Source organism: Miscanthus floridulus, chromosome 18, assembly GCF_019320115.1.
Source record: "Miscanthus floridulus cultivar M001 chromosome 18, ASM1932011v1, whole genome shotgun sequence".
NCBI classification, from domain to species: domain Eukaryota; kingdom Viridiplantae; phylum Streptophyta; class Magnoliopsida; order Poales; family Poaceae; genus Miscanthus; species Miscanthus floridulus.
The window spans coordinates 13,422,284-13,438,123 of record NC_089597.1 but is presented as its reverse complement, the minus strand read 5'-3'; the positions used below and the strand labels follow the sequence as shown (position 1 = coordinate 13,438,123).

Here is a 15,840-nt window from a genome sequence, read left to right as displayed (position 1 = left end):
CCTGCTCCGTCCGAGACACTGCCGGCAGTTGTCCGTCACGTCACCTGTTTGCCTGTTGGGCTGCCAGATGAGCCAGGCAAACGCGAGCAAAGCCTTGGACCTGGACCACCCGGCCCGGTGTCGACTGGCGGGCCGCTTGCCCGCTTGATCATCACTCATGAGGCAGCGCGCGTCGCCGTCAGCTGAACCAAATTCCTCGTTCCATTTCTCCAGCTCGTCCCATTCGCTCTTCGATCTGCAGGCTTCGCCTCATCACCGCCATTGACTTCTTCAAGTCCTCGCTCGTACTCCAAAGGTGGTCGTAGCTGAAGATATAAGGTTAGAAACGGGTTTAACTGCTTTGCAAAAACTTCAGCTGGGAATTACAGTAACTGATCCAAAGGACGACATTCTCAAGTTTCACTGGGAATTACAGTAACTACTAACGCTATGTTATCTGTAAAGATACTAGGACAACCAAAAGTCTGTTTATTATGCTGCTATTTTAACAGCGACAAAATTCAGAACAAATCAATCTAGAGTTCAGGCTGTTTTAAAACGTACCTGATTTGCTTTAATAATAGTAAGAATATTCTTCTATGCTACATAGAGTATACCACAACCGCGATCAAGTAGTAGTTACCAAGACAAACCTGGAGCAACTTACTCGACAGTTTGAATGCTTGTCCTTTGAGCTGACTTTTCACAAGTAGCCTCCGCACATTTGGATCAGGTACTTTTTTTTGAACGTAATTTGGATCAGGTACTGGCACATATATATTCTTTTCACCTGTTTATCGGATAGCAAAAAACAGTGGCATTCAAGATATAGAGTAGAGAAACAAGGCAGCATAGTGAGGTGTATTGATGAGAAAATAAGTGCTCAGCACTCCACCAATGCCGGGGCCCAGCCACCACACCACATGCCACACTGCCAATGCCGTACACTACTAAGGTAGTGTTTGGATTGAGGGTTTAACTGGGTTGAAGCGGGTTCGACCCAGGCCAACTCGTGTTTGGATGAAAAATGAAGTGGGTTGGGTTCGACCCAGTAGAGAATATGCTGTCCAGATGCGGGTTGAATGGATTCCTCCAAAACGAGCGGACCACGCTGACCCGCATCACTTGCGCCTGGCGTTGGTCACCCCCGCACGCTATCCTCACCCCCGTGGCTTCGTTTCTGCGAGGCGAAGCGCAGAAGCCGATCGCCGCTCACTGCTCGGCCTCCCTCCCTGCTGCCGTTCGTGCCTCCCATCGCCGGTCCTCGCTCCCCCGCCGCCCTCCGTTCTTCCGTCGCCGGGATCCGACGCCGCCCCTCTCTCGTCACCTCCACTGCACGGTCCTCCCTCCCCTCCAGCCGGTCCTCCCTCCCCTGCAGGCGTCGCCCTTCACGGTTGGGCCTCCACGGCTGGCCATCTCGTCCCCTACAGCCAAGGTAAGAAACCCTAGCATGTGAACTCATCTCTGTATTTGGTAGAAATTGGAACCCATGTTTCATCTTGTGTGGTCTACAAATTTTAACTTATTTGCTAATCGATTTTGAACAGAACCAATGTCATGGCTGCATTATTGGTTTAAAAATCATTCTTGTATTGTAGATGGATAAGAGGATCAAGATTGTAACTTTTGCAGCTGCTGCATACATGTTGTTGTCGATGATGGCCTTGATTATTCAGACTAGAAAACGTAAGCGTGATGCAAGAAGGATTGGTATTACCTATGGGCCTATGGAGGAAAGGGATAGGATTAGACTAGAATATCTAAACAACAAAATTTGGAAGGATGATACAACTTGCCTAAACATGTTAAGACTTAACAGAGATAAGTATTTTCGGTTTTGCAAACTTTTTAGAGATCGTGGTTTACTTAAAGATACCATCCACTTGTGTGTTGAGCAACAAGTGGTATGTTTCTAAACACTGTGGGACATAACCTTCGGAATAGGTTAGTTGGAACTAATTTTGATAAATTAGGAGAAACAGTGAGCCGCTATTTCAACAAAGTATTACGTGCTATTGGTGAGCTACGAGGGGAACTAATTAGGCCCCCGTCTATGGACATACCAAGAAAATTGCAGGGAGCTCCAGATGGGATCCTTACTTTAAGGTGTGAGGCTTATACTTGTTTTGTTTTTTGGAGATTTGAGATTTGTATTCATATGGTCCCTAATATAAACATATTGAAAAATAGGATTGTATTGGAGTAATTGATGGTACACATGTGAGAGCATCTGTACCTAAGGATATTGAGCATGCCTTTCGTGGTAGGAAATTCTTTGCCACACAAAATGTAATGTTAGCCGTAGATTTTGATCTACAATTCACCTATGTCTTGGCTGGTTGGGAGGGGACAACACATGATGCTCTAGTTTTACGAGATGCTTTAGAACGTGAGAATGGCCTTCGTGTTCCACAAGGTAATAGATTAGCAGTCTCTCAACTTGTCCATACAAATTTTTGTATATAGACATGTGACTAATCTGTCCATCAAATGATAGGAAAATTCTATCTAGTGGATGCTGGATATGGAGCCAAACTTGGATTTTTGTCCCCTTTTCGTGGTGTCCGGTACCACTTGAATGAGTGGGGAACTAATCCAGTACAAAATGAGAAGGAATTATTCAACCTTAGGCACTCATCTCTTCGTGTGACAGTAGAGCGTGCTTTTGGGGCACTAAAGCGAAGATTCAAAATTCTTGATGATGCTACCCCGTTCTTCCCTTTTCCAACACAAGTAGATATTGTTTGTGCTTGCTGCATCATTCACAATTGGGTCGTACAAGATGGGAATGATGAGTTTTTTTTATAGAGGATGTTACTTTGCCTAGCTATAACCATGCTTCAACACGCATTGGCCAAGCAAATGAGCATGCTGCTATGGTTAATTTCAGGCAGCAATTAGCAGATCAAATGTGGGTAGACCGGCAAAATAACAATGTTAATTAATAATTGTTCCTAAATTGAATTTATATGGACATATTTGTAGCTAAATTCCACTTGTAAGATCATATTTGTTGTTGAATTCCATTTGTAAGGCAGTATTTGTGGCTGAGTTCCATTTGTAAGGACATATTTGTGGCTGAGTTCCATTTGTAAGGATATATTTGTGGCTGAGTTCCATTTGTAAGATTATATTTGTTGTTGAATTCCATTTGTAAGGAGGTATTTGTTGCTCAATCATGTGTAACGTTTGCTGAAATTCCTATTTGTGGGTCTCATCTTGCTGATTTTGTGTTTGTATGGCAGGCAATGGAGGATGCAGTTGAGGGAGTTGGTGGAACTAGCGGCCATGCTACATGGACATCAGCAATGTCTGCTTTCATGCTTAGTCACCTGGCCGATTTGGTGGCTAGTGGTTTGAAGACATCAAAGGGATTCAAGAAACATTTTTACAATGGTTGTGCTAGGGCTATCAATGAGAAGTTCAACACTATTCACACCAGTGACCAAGTCAAGAATCATTTAAAGACATGGCAAAAAAAGTGGGCAAAGATACTTAAACTTAAGAAGTTGAGTGCTGCACTGTTTGATGAAGATAACTGCATGATTACACTTGATGATGAGCACTACAATGGCCATGTGAAGGTAAAGTTGTTGCTCAATTCTTTTGTAATTGGACTCTATCATTTCATATTTTGACTACAATGTTTCCTCCATTCTAGGATCATAAGTCTGATGCTGAGTTTTTGAACAAGCCCATCTTGCACTATAAAGAGATGGAGGCAATATTTGGAAATAGTATGGCTATAGGAAACTTTGCAAAGGACTCAAGTGTAGCACTGGGTAGAGAAGATGATGAGGCCGATAGCCAAGATGAGGAGGAGATTACTGGAAATGGTTTGAGTGATGGTCATACCACTCAGGGTGCAACATCATCTACTAGTAGACCATCATCTGCTACTAGACCCAACAAGAAGGCCAAGGTTGTTGACATTGAGGAGGAGGGGTTGATTGCCGTATTCAAAAGTGTAGGTGAGAACATCGCTGAAGCTATAAAAACTGCTGGCAAACCAGAAAATGAGTTGCCACCTGACCTATTTCAGATCCTAAATACCTTTCCTGGTTTTAATTCGGTCCACGTATCTGCGTACCATCTTCATTTGTGTTCCAACCCTACTATTGCTAAATCTTTCTATAACCTGCCATATGAGAACCAGCTTCATTGGTTTTCAATGTTCATCAGTGATAAGTTTCCTGGAGTGTAAGAGTGATGTTGGATGAGTGGGAGGTTTCTTTTGGTACAACTTATCGAACCGTGTAAGCCTTGAACTTATGTAATGTAAGGCTTGAACTTATGTAATGTCTTGAACTTGCTTTATTTAAGTAAGGCTTGAACCTGATGTGTAAGGCTACATCTAATTATTATCATGTAAGGCTTGGACTTATGTAATATCTTGAACTTGCTTTATAAGTAAGGCTTGAACCTGATGCATGGGATTCTGTACGTGTCATTGCATATTATTTTTCTCTCATGAATATGCTTTGAACTTGATTGGAAGTGAAGATATTTGCAAATTGCAATGTGTGGTAATCTCACCAAAGAGGTGATCATATTCCCTGCCAACCCTCATCCCTCTAACCAAACAAGGAATGGTACCACTCGAACCCATTGTATCCTCCAACCAAACAGAAAATTGGGTTGAACCCATCCCTGTAACCAAACAAGAGAGGTGTTGATTCAAACCAGAGAAGTGGGGTGGACCCAACCCATTCCATTTGGCTCCCAAACCAAACACACGCAAAGTACTGATGCATTGCAGCCCACATCAATCACACCCCACACCCCTCTCAAATACTGATCGATGCAGACATCGTTTCGCTGAAATTTGATACGATGCTTATACTAATTTATTGTAGAAGAAAAACACTGTTCGTTCGCTTAAAAGTATCGCTGAAGTAGTTCAAGCGAACATGGCCCTGACTCATTAGTCCGTTTCACCTAAACGAGAATCCTAAAGCCATGACTGCATTCACGCTGGTGATATGCTGCCAGAGCATTGCTCTAGCTTCGACGTTAACTCGTCGCCTAGCAGTTAGCACTTGTATCATCACCGTGCGATGCATGCCAGGAGGAGGATGGGGGAGGAGGAGGACATGGATGCCCGTCGTCGCTCTCCTCCGGCGACCTGCTCCTCCTCCGAGACACTACCGGCAGTTGTCTGTCATGTCACCTGTCGCATTGCCTATTGGGCTGCCCTGCCAGATCAGATCGATCTCACTCGCGTAGTCGCATCACAGCCAGAGCCAGGATAAGGAAGCCTGCCTGGCCATGGCCAAGGCGAGGAAAGCCTTGGACTTGGACCACCCGGCCCGGTGTCCACTGGCGGGCCGCTCGATTATCATCATCAGCATTCATCACGCAGGCAGCCACCGTGTCGCCCTCAGCGCGAATCGAATTCCTCGTTCCATTTCTCCAGCCCGTCCCATTCGCTCTTCGATATTCAAGCTTGGCCTCATCACCGCCATCGTGTTCTTGAAATCCTCGCTCGTACCTCAAAGGCGGTCGCAGCTGAAGATACAAGGTTAGAAACGGGGTTTAGCTGCTTTTTACAGTACATATTTTGATAAAAAAAAACTGCTTTGTACATATGACGACATTCTCAAGTTTCACTGGGAATTACAGTAACTACTAAGGCTATGTTGTATGTAAAGATACTAGAGCAAATAAAAGTCTGCTTATGCTGTTATTTTAACACCGACAAAATTCAGACCAAATGGCCCCGTTCGGCTTACCTTGTATCTGGCTTATTCGGCTTCTTTTTTCAGCCGGAACAGTATTTTTCTCTCACAACGTTTCAGTCAGAACAATATTTTTCAGCCACTTTTAGTCAACTTCCAGTAAGCCGAACGGGAAGTCCAGGCTGTTTAAAAATGTACCTACCTGATTTGCTTTAATGGTAAGAATATTCTTCTATGATACATGTACAACCACCGCGATCAAGTACTATTAGTTATCAAGAGAAACCCTGGAGCAACTTACTCGACAATTTGAATGCTTGTCCTTTGAGCTGAGCCTGACTCTTCAGAAGTAGCCTCCGCACATTTGGATCTGGTAAGACCGACTCCGACGAGGACCCAAATACGATACTCATTCGGTATTGTAGTTCATCTACAGTAAAAAAAGTCACAGACCTAAATATCTCCTCTCCAACAGACAGACCTAAATCCACGCCCACCCATCGCCGCGCCCCTCCCTTCTCACCGTAGTGAGCCCGACGCCCCTCCCTTGTCTCCGGCGGGTGGCGGGCCCGGCGCGCGTGGCGCGGCTCCCTCCCTCCCTTGTCGCGAGCACGGCGCTCCCAGCCCCGCGCCCCTCCCTCCCTCGTCGCGGCCCCTTCCTCTGTCTCCGGCGGGCGGCGGGCCCGGCGCGCGCAGCGCGGCGGCGAGTGTGGTGCGCGGCCCTAGGAGCGCGGGCGACCCCTCTTTCTCCTCCAACGGCTCCCCGGTGGATCTAGGCCGCGCCTCTCCTCCAACCACGGCACGACGACCCCTCCCTCTCCTCCGAGCACGGCGTCCGAGGGGCGGCGGCTTCGCATGGATCCTCGGCGGCGGATCCGGTCCAGGAGCGCGGCGCGGGGACGGGGCCTCCTCCCCCGGCCATATCCGGTGACGGCGTGGCGCGAGGACGCTGTATCCAGTGTGTGGCGCGGCGCGGCCCCTTCCCCCTCCGCCTCCTTCCTCCCTCTCCCTTTGCCTCGCTCTCTCCACGCGGTGGCGCCTCCGTCTACAGTGTTTTGCGTCGTCGAGAGAGATGACGCGTTTTTGCCTTCCGGCTCGCCTGCGAGGCAAAATGGTTGCCTTGTTTGCGTCGTCCGTTGGAGCGTGATTTTAGGACGTAAAACACTGTGCACGATTGATTTTGCATTTGCGTCGCCGTTGCCTACGTTGTTGGAGACAGTCTAACTGGCACATTATATTCTTTTCACCTGTTTGTTTATCGGATAGCAAAAACAGTGCATTCAAGATATAGAGAAACATAACAAGGCAGCATAGTAAGGTGTAATGATGAGAAAATAAGTGCTCAGCACTCCACCAATGATCCCAAGGCCCATCTACCTAGTCCTGACTGACTCATTAACTGACTACTAATACAGTAACAGAACAGGGTAATAATGATACTAAAATGTACATGTTCAGTTTTACTTTACTTTATTCTAAGCAGCAGGTTAAAATGCAGTCTCTAAGATTTTTGTAGTAACGAGGATAATGACTCATTAACTGACTACTAATACAGTAACAGAACAGAGTAATAATGATACTACAATGTCTGAACAATGCAGCTTAAAGAGTAGTAGTACTCCAGTATCCTGAAGCGCAACGACAGCTACAGTGCGCTGCGAATACTGCTGTGTGCTGTCCTGCAACTGTGATGTGCAGATGCACAGAAGCCCTTATTTTGTGTAAGATCACACGTCCTATCCCAACCCTCGCTTGCTGATAAGGCATGGCCGAAAATACTATTGACTGATTTATTGTGAGAGCAAAACACCGTGATTTGTTGTAAGAGCAAAACACTATTCGTTTACTGAAAAAAAAAATAGATTATAAGCCAAGCGAGCAGGACGGGATGCAGCTCATGGTTTCTCATTTCATTTCAATTTCTTCTACACCTTGTCGTGTGCAACAAACTGATAGCCTATCAGGACTTATCAGTCAGCCAATAATATTTTCCTCTCACAACAATCCAGCCACCGACGGGCTGTTGCAGTCCAGTAGAGTACACTGTACAGTGGATAATGCAGAGGCGCAGCAGAGTGGTGAGCAGGTGAACAGTACCGTACAAATCCTTGCATAATGAAGCTGTGTATTCAAGATTCAAATAGTAGTGACCAAAGTGGTCGAAAGTGCAAGGCCCAAGCATCAAACTGGACAAGACGACAGTAACGTTCAATCTGCCATGTGAACACACATAGTAACGTGTTGTGTCTTGCTCAATTACAACATTAATAACACAACGAACAAGGGATCAGGATCGTCCATTTATCAGCATGGCAGTGTTGATCTGTCACTGAGGCTACACGGAACTCCTCAATCTAAAGGCCAAATTACAGGTAATCCAAAATTGGACTATGAAACATCAAACTCTAAATACTTAACACAAGACTAGTTAGCTTGACACCATCATTTGATCGCACGCCTGCAGTGCCTGATTTGCATAGTATCTTACATCAACATCAGGGTCCTCGCTGAGCTCAACAAGGCATGGTTTCACGGTCTTCTCCACAACCTACAGAGTAAGCATTGATGATATTCCCCAATAACACGAAATACAAATGTAGCACTTTAAAAATGGCAACATGCAAAATAACCAGAGGAACTCACAGATTGATCAAGGATCGGTATAAGTGACTGTAGTACTTTTGCAACATTGAACTTGATGTTAGGAACCCTGAAAAATTTAGACCATGTTATTGAGAACCTGATAGGATAAGATTTTTCTTAACATTCTAGTCAGTAGTCACTCACCTGTCCTTTGAAGAATTAATGACGACTGGAAGCAGCTTTTGACAAGTGATTTCTGCACCCATGACAGGAGCTAGCAAGGAGATAGCCTGCAGAATCGTCATGCGGTACAAATAGTGTGGATTGTTGATCTTCTCCAGCACCTGGGAAAACAAACGAGTTGTAAGAGCAACCGCAGTGTCTCCGACGCTGAGACGTCACCTCACTGACATGGATCCCCGATACTTCAAATCTTTCTTTGCTCACAATGTGTATTGGATGCCTGGACATGTCTTTGAACAACATGGGACCCAGAACAATTGTTGTGCGAGTGTATCATTTTTTAATCTTCAAGCCTCGATGCTTTCTTCAAGCGTCGATGACTGAAAAATTTAACGAGGCATCGGCTTTGCAGTGTTGAAAATGATTCCTGGATGTTCTCTCCTAATTGAAGCATCAGTTTTTTGCACACTGCAGGTGCTCTAAGACTAGGAGAAACTCCATGTCATCACAACGAGAACATTTTTAGCGCATTTCCTAAATTTTAGCTACCGTCGCTGGATACCAGGATAATAATATGCAGCAGCATGTTAATTTTTGGGGTGGACAATTCTTTTGGATATAATAATCAATTTTACTCGTCTTTTGGAGATAATTAACATTTACAGAGGTTGTAGCTACTGCTGATAAATAAATTAGCATCAAGGATTATATTATGCACAGTTGTAGGAAATAGAAGATAGTAGATAAATAACCTGAGGAATTATATGCTGCATTGCCCACTCTGGACCGAACTCTTCTGCAAGGCGCTTCAAGTTGTTAGCGGCAGCATCTCTGATTGAAAAGACCTGAAATCCAAATTTTGGTTAGTCAATACATCACAAGGTCCTATATGCACTCAAGGATATAAGATATAGGGAAAGATGCTGGAGACAGCCATATAGAGTTACTGTTTTGACATAACCCTAATGATACAAACCTTATCTTCCAACCATTGCATGCAGAGTGCCCCCAGCTTGTCATCAAAAAACCCAACACCTAGCTGACTCGCCAACAATGGGATGTACTCAATTATTGCAAGCCGGACTCTCCAGTGCCTATCCTCTGCAAGTTCTACGATGGCTGGTAGCAGTGATTGAGATAGCAAGTCAATTCCAATAACCTGAAAGGTCAAAACAAAAATCACCAATCATCAGATAATTTTGAAGAGAAAGGCAAGCCTTTCAAGGACAGCAACTTAAAAAAAAAACATACTAATAGCTGGTAAAAGAAGACTTTAAAAATCCAAAACGGAAAAGAAAAGGCAAATAAATCCAGTAACAAAAATGTTACTGACCTGATTAACTTGATCAAGTTTGCTGATTATGTTCAATCGAACATCAGGAAATTCATCCTTCAGCAACGAGAGAAAAATTGGAAGAAGCTGTTCAATGGTAGCATCCTGCCAAAAAAACAGGTATTAAGATCAGCTTACATGGAATGCCAACAGTTGTCAACACCATATTCTGGAAACATATGTCTGCATCACTGATATCACCTTTCCCAGTACAGGAGCCATTCCCATGATGACTGAGGCTAAAGCTGAACGAACATGCTGGGATGAATCTGATGACAATTCCTGTAAATGCAATTGGCATTAGTTAATTGACTCAGAAGAAAAATAGCAACGAAATGGTGTTCAATAATTGCTTTGCCCCACCTTAACGCATGGAAGAATATGTTGGATTGAAACCTGTGGATTTAATATGCGACAGAACTTAGTTACTTTTCCAGCAGCTGCTATCCGCACTTCAGCCTCATTATCGCGAAGGAGACGAACATATGCAGGCACCAAATCAGCTCTAATCCCAAAAACAGAGAAATACAATTAATCCAGTTGAAAAGGTTATGGGTTTACATGATACTCAAGAATTCAGATACATGTTTTACAACCCTGCAATAATAGGTTGAATTCAGTTAGGACAAATAATACCTTGTAGGCTCAGGGCCAACAGCCTCACATAGCTCATATAATTGATTGGCGACCATATAACGAACACGCCATGATTTATCCTAAACAAAGCGAGTATAAGCAAGTAGCATTTATCAGTGGTGATGCACTGAACTGCAATAAGTTGAAAAACTAAGAGGTCACTCCAAGAAATTATCAAGCTACTACAAACATGTCTTCCAATAATTTATCCAGACAAAGAAAGCAAATTACTTGCTGCAAAATGTATGGGTCTAACATGGGAGCAATGTACCTGGGAGAAATTGACAATGACTGGAAGAATGTGTGCTACACAATCTTGTGGTTCCAACAATTTACCAAGAGCAGCACAACCTTCAACAGCCAACAAACGCACTGAATCTTGATCTGAAAATAAAGACCACGACGTTTTAGACATAGTCCTGATGGTGTCCCAAATGTGTATGACTATGCAAAAACTAACTCAATGATTCAAGCATGAATAAATTGTTAAACACAGGTAGATTTTAGGTCTGCTGTAGTGCGCCTTTCAGAGAAAATTTTGGCTTTAAGATTTAAGCATTACAAAAAGGCTTTCAAGTTCATAACTCCTTTTTTTTTTGCCACAAAAGAGAAAAATGTTTAAAAATCTCTTTCAACTTTCAGGCCCCAAGGATGATCAGAGATGCATACGGAAAACTATTTTGAGAAAAATGATACACAAACAGTTATCTCAAACAAGAAAGTCAAGAAACAGGACATAATCACTGCAACAACCAAGAAACAGAAGTGTACCATCTTGGGTTAAGTCATCAAATATTGACATTATTTCTGTCTTCAAATGATTCTGTTCAACTGTGGCTGCAAACTTTCCAAGATTTGATGCAGCTGCTCTTCTGACCATAGGCATGTCATCCTGACATAACTGACCATAGATAGTCCTCAATTCTGTTTTCAATTGGTCCGACGCACTTGGATAGGCTATGTGGAAAAGACCACAGGACGATACACGAGCTGTAAACCACTCACCAGCAGCTAGCCTCTGAACAGAGTAAAACATGGATAATTCAAACTGATGGGTGGACATATAGGTACTAGTAGAACATAACATGAAATAACATGCACAAATTACTTCTAATAATAAACACTGAATGTTAAACAAAATGAATTGGTAAAACCGTATTAGTATGAGAATATGCACAAATACGAGATCAAATAGAAAGTAGCACAATGGCATGTAGTATGGCATCGTGTGGTGCCATAGCAGGAGATGCTATACTCAGAAAATGATGCATCCTAATCAATCAATGTTAAGCATGTATAATTTGGCATTTGAAGTTCAAGCAATTGCAAAGCTACAACAGAGAAATATTAGAGTATCAGTTGATAGGGCACATAGTACAGCAAGCAAAGCACTGACTGCATGTGGAAAAATGCTGCTTGCTTGACTCAATAGTTAGTAGGTCTAATGTCACATCCTGGATTAGGGAGACGTGCAGAACATGGGGGTTTGATGGTACAAGCCAAACCAAACACTTGATATTTGGCGCGCCAAGGATGGTGACGCCCAATCCCATGGCCCAAGAGTAGATTAGGATCTCTAATGATAATTCTTGCTTGCCTTTGATTGATACATCTCATATCCTTGTATAGAGAGGCTTACTTGATGCCTAAGCAAGGTGGCAATCTTATTTGTAATCCTAAACCCAATGGGCCTCTCATACTGCCAATCTGACCTATGTGGTCTAGCTGACTGGCTATGACATCTAACAAATTGATGAAGCCTATCAGTACAACACATTAAATTACTAAAGCATGGGAGTGGGGAAAAAAATGCCACATCTAAGCAGTGCACTAGCCATGTAAGGTAAAGGAAAATTAGATGAATAGTGCATGTGCCATGAAATATAATGCTGATTGTTTGATCCAACAAAAGCACATCCACAAATACTAAATGCAGTAACAATGGCAGCATATTTATGTACAATAGCATTACACCAAATACTTTCTATAAATGAACATCTTACCTTTACTACTGGAATGAACCAGTCGACAATGTCACTTTCCTTCATTTGTGCACCAATACGGCACAGAGATTCAACTGCCTTATCACGGACACAAGTTTCCTCCACTGTACATAATGTCTCCAAAGGTGGAAGCAAAACATGAGCATGTTCTACACCCCCAACATAAGGAATGAACACACCCAATTCCTCAGCCATTGCAAGAAGCACCTCATCTTCATCGTCATTGTTTTCACTAAGAAAGGGAATCAGTTCCTTCCTGGTTCTTTCTTCTCCAAGAGCCCGTGCAATTGTCGAAAGTCTTCTAATGGAGTTTAGACGCAACTGAATGTCCTCATTCTTAAGCTCGTCAATCAGTACAGCAATTGGATACAGAGGCTCATCAATCATAGCCATCGGGTATATCAAGGATTTCTGGATTGGTAAATTTGGAAACAACATTAGGAGCTTTGTATATAATTATATAAAATTCCTAAGAAAAAAATAAAATTTAAGACAACTTTGGTTGCATAAACAAATAGAAGCAAATTTGAAAGGAACATTTGGATAAAATATACAAAAATCAGATCTCTGATGGCATAACCAAAGAAGATGAACCAAACTATTGCAAATTTACAACTAAAAGCTCCTTGGGATTGACTTGCTTGAACAACACAAGAATACTACCGTGATACATATAAAGGGCGTACCCAGTGCAAAGAGCTCCCGCTCTGTGGGTCTGGGGAAGGGTGTTAGTGGCAAGCCTTACCCTCGCCTGTGCAATGCGAGGAGACCGCGACTCGAACCCGGGACCTTCCGGTCACAGGCGGTAAGACTCTACCGCTTGCACCAGGCCCGCCCTTCACTACCGTGATACATATGATCCAAATAAAACTAACCAATTCAAGATTCACGTTGACAAGTAGAACATCACAATTTCACAAATTACTTCGAAGGGTCAAACATTTCATAACATCTATAGAGGTGAGTCTCAACTACCCAATTAAAAATGGCACGGGCTTCAGTTCAAACAATAATAATTGGTTGATCCGGGGAGAAAAAATGCCACACAAAGATGCCTATTTATATTGCCTATAAATAGGATTTCACGAAAGAAACATCATTATGGCATCCAAGCATTCTGAGGAATTGAATCGAGTGCAGGCAAATGCCCCGAGATAGTAAAATTTGGCATGAATAGATCTGGTAATTTGGTCCCCAGGAGCATTTTATTTATTTATAGCTTTCTACTTCTTTGGTTGCTTTTTCTTCTCACTCAATCGGCATGGAGAAAATTCTGGGAACCAAAAAATTTTACATGGATGTTGTTTCTGAAATCTGATTTATGTAACGACATATTCAACTCCAAAATTAAATTGCATGGTCGCAGATCCTGAATAAATGAGCGAATTCCGATACGACGAGATGATTAGCTGATGCACACAACGTGATGGATAACATGCGCACACGCGATCTACTCATCTACAACACATCACGAGCAATGATTGATCCAATCCGCGAGAATAGAACTCAAACTAGGGCAACCATTCCAAAACCAGCGCAATCGACCAAAAACAACCCAGATCTGGCAGGGGAACCACACGTAGACGCGCGAACGAAGGAGGCTTGAGCTCCAGAACGACGACGGCAGCGGCAGCGGTATCGAGGGCCGGGCGCGGCGATCGGAGGTGGTCGAGCGGTGTGGTGAGGTGCGCAGATCTAGCGGTGGAAGGCGGAGGGAGAAGAGAAGCGGTATCTCACCTGACCTCTCGGAGGTCCGGATCGGGCTTCTGCGGCGGCCGACTGCTTCGCCTACGGCGGGGGAGACCGGAGAGGGGGCAGGTAGGAGCGCCCCGAGGCGTCGCCGCTGAGAGAAGGGGGCGAGGAGGAGCAGGTGTTGCGGAATGCGACGAGGGAATTGAGACGGACGGAAGGCAGTGGATGTTGGAAGGCCTGGCTGGGCGTGCGATGTGGAACTAGGGGCCCTGCAAGGGGCGGGTCGACCCGTTCGCAAACACGATCCGCTCCTATGGACGGGAGGCTTCGTTGCAACGTGATTTGCTTGTATTGCTGCGGGAATTACTGATTTAGAATGAGATTAAACTATTTATACTATTTTTATAAAAAGATTAACTATTATAAACTAATATTAGTGCATACCTTGAAACACTGACGTAGACAACTAAATATATACTAGTGAATTAAACTATTTATACAGTTCTTATGAAGAGATTAACTATTATAAACTAATTTTGGTGGATATCGTAGAACGCTGACATGGACAACTAAATGTATGCTAGTGGATAATATGTCTAGGTGATGTAGATATCATAATTGTTTGTGCTAGTGAACCTTAATTGCAAGTGACAGTGGACTGCTGAGGTGGAAACTTTGTATGTAAAGATAATATTTTTGTGGGGTTTAGGATTATAAGAGATATAGATTAGTAACCAGTAATATTAAAATAAAAGTTATCATTTCAAGCGTTTATAAATTTCCTTTAAATTTTATAACCAAATTTTAAATCCATATGACGCAATGTTTAAAAGTAGCATAATTAGTTTTATAGGACTCCATCACATTTCGTGAACTATATTCTCAATACTTGGTAAATACTAAACATCTTATTTGTAGAGAGATTCAATTACTAAGAGCCTGTTTGATCCACCAACTAAATTTTAGATAGCTAAATTTCAACATGTTCGTTTATTGGTTTTAGCCAGGACTTATCAGCCAGCCAACAGTGTTTTCCTCTCACAGCGAACCAACACTAATTCAGCTTATCAGCCCAGAAACCAACCAGTGATTAGGCTCTTTAGCCGCTAAGGATCTAAATGGCCCAGCTAAAAAATCAGCTAAAGTTTAGCTGAGTTTAGCTACTTCAACCCAATTAAAGTTTAGCTGAGTCTATTAACTGGAGTCTGGAGAATCCAAACATCCATAAATCCTAAAAGGTAGAACATCATGTTATGTATAAACAAGGTTGATATGAAAGGGGAAAGGGGGTGGAAATTTTGTCAGTGAAGACAACCTCTTCCTTGTACTGCTTTTCTGTGTTTTGGTTGTGGAGGAACTAACCGGCGTACTTGCATCAACTTTAAGATATGTAGAAATCTACAATAAGGCACCCCTATTATGTGGTTGTAAGTATTTCATCGCATTTTCATGTAACACGTGAACAAGCTCGAACAAACTTGTTGTATGTAACATACACCGACTAACGAAGAGCCTACTTAAGATGACTGTTTCAATCTCCAACTCGCATTGAAGTTCGATTTTTAGGGGTCGTTTGTTTGGGCTCCTGCATGCTCGGCTCCGGCTCCTTCATCCCTGTTACTTTCCTGTGCAATCCTGTAGCGACCAAAAAAAAAGGCTCCGGCTCCTGCGCAGCCCAGAGGAGAGCCACTGCCGAAGGGATGCTTCTCCCGGCTCCGCTACAGTTGCGCTACAGTAGCAGAGCCGGAGCACC

The 15,840-nt window shown here is 43.3% G+C and overlaps 2 protein-coding genes and 1 pseudogene across 4 annotated transcripts; 2 read left to right on the top strand and 1 right to left on the bottom strand.

Moving 5' to 3' along the window:
• Window positions 1-1,577: 1,577 nt before the first annotated feature.
• Window positions 1,578-2,924, top strand: LOC136519655 (protein ALP1-like; annotated as a pseudogene).
• A 303-nt stretch (window positions 2,925-3,227) lies between these two features.
• On the top strand, window positions 3,228-4,183 carry LOC136523313 (uncharacterized). The gene is made up of 2 exons (XM_066517033.1): window positions 3,228-3,563; window positions 3,641-4,183. Exons 1-2 carry the CDS (start codon window positions 3,228-3,230, stop codon window positions 4,181-4,183), a joined length of 879 nt encoding a protein of 292 aa, XP_066373130.1.
• Window positions 4,184-7,859: 3,676 nt separating this feature from the next.
• On the bottom strand, window positions 7,860-14,368 carry LOC136519995 (serine/threonine-protein phosphatase 2A 65 kDa regulatory subunit A beta isoform-like). 3 transcript variants are annotated; one of them, XM_066513399.1, is made up of 13 exons: window positions 14,133-14,368; window positions 12,396-12,806; window positions 11,164-11,410; window positions 10,664-10,776; window positions 10,393-10,472; window positions 10,120-10,261; window positions 9,958-10,038; window positions 9,757-9,861; window positions 9,400-9,582; window positions 9,176-9,268; window positions 8,445-8,584; window positions 8,301-8,367; window positions 7,860-8,193 (listed from the first exon to the last, which is right to left on the bottom strand). In XM_066513399.1, exons 2-13 carry the CDS (start codon window positions 12,786-12,788, stop codon window positions 8,086-8,088), a joined length of 1,752 nt encoding a protein of 583 aa, XP_066369496.1. In that variant the 5' UTR covers window positions 12,789-12,806; window positions 14,133-14,368; the 3' UTR covers window positions 7,860-8,085. The 3 variants fall into 3 exon arrangements, with proteins under 3 accessions (XP_066369496.1, XP_066369495.1, XP_066369494.1); XM_066513398.1 differs by having other exon boundaries at window positions 7,860-8,205; window positions 14,138-14,368; XM_066513397.1 differs by having other exon boundaries at window positions 7,860-8,205; window positions 14,133-14,366.
• Between the last annotated feature and the right edge of the window lie 1,472 nt (window positions 14,369-15,840).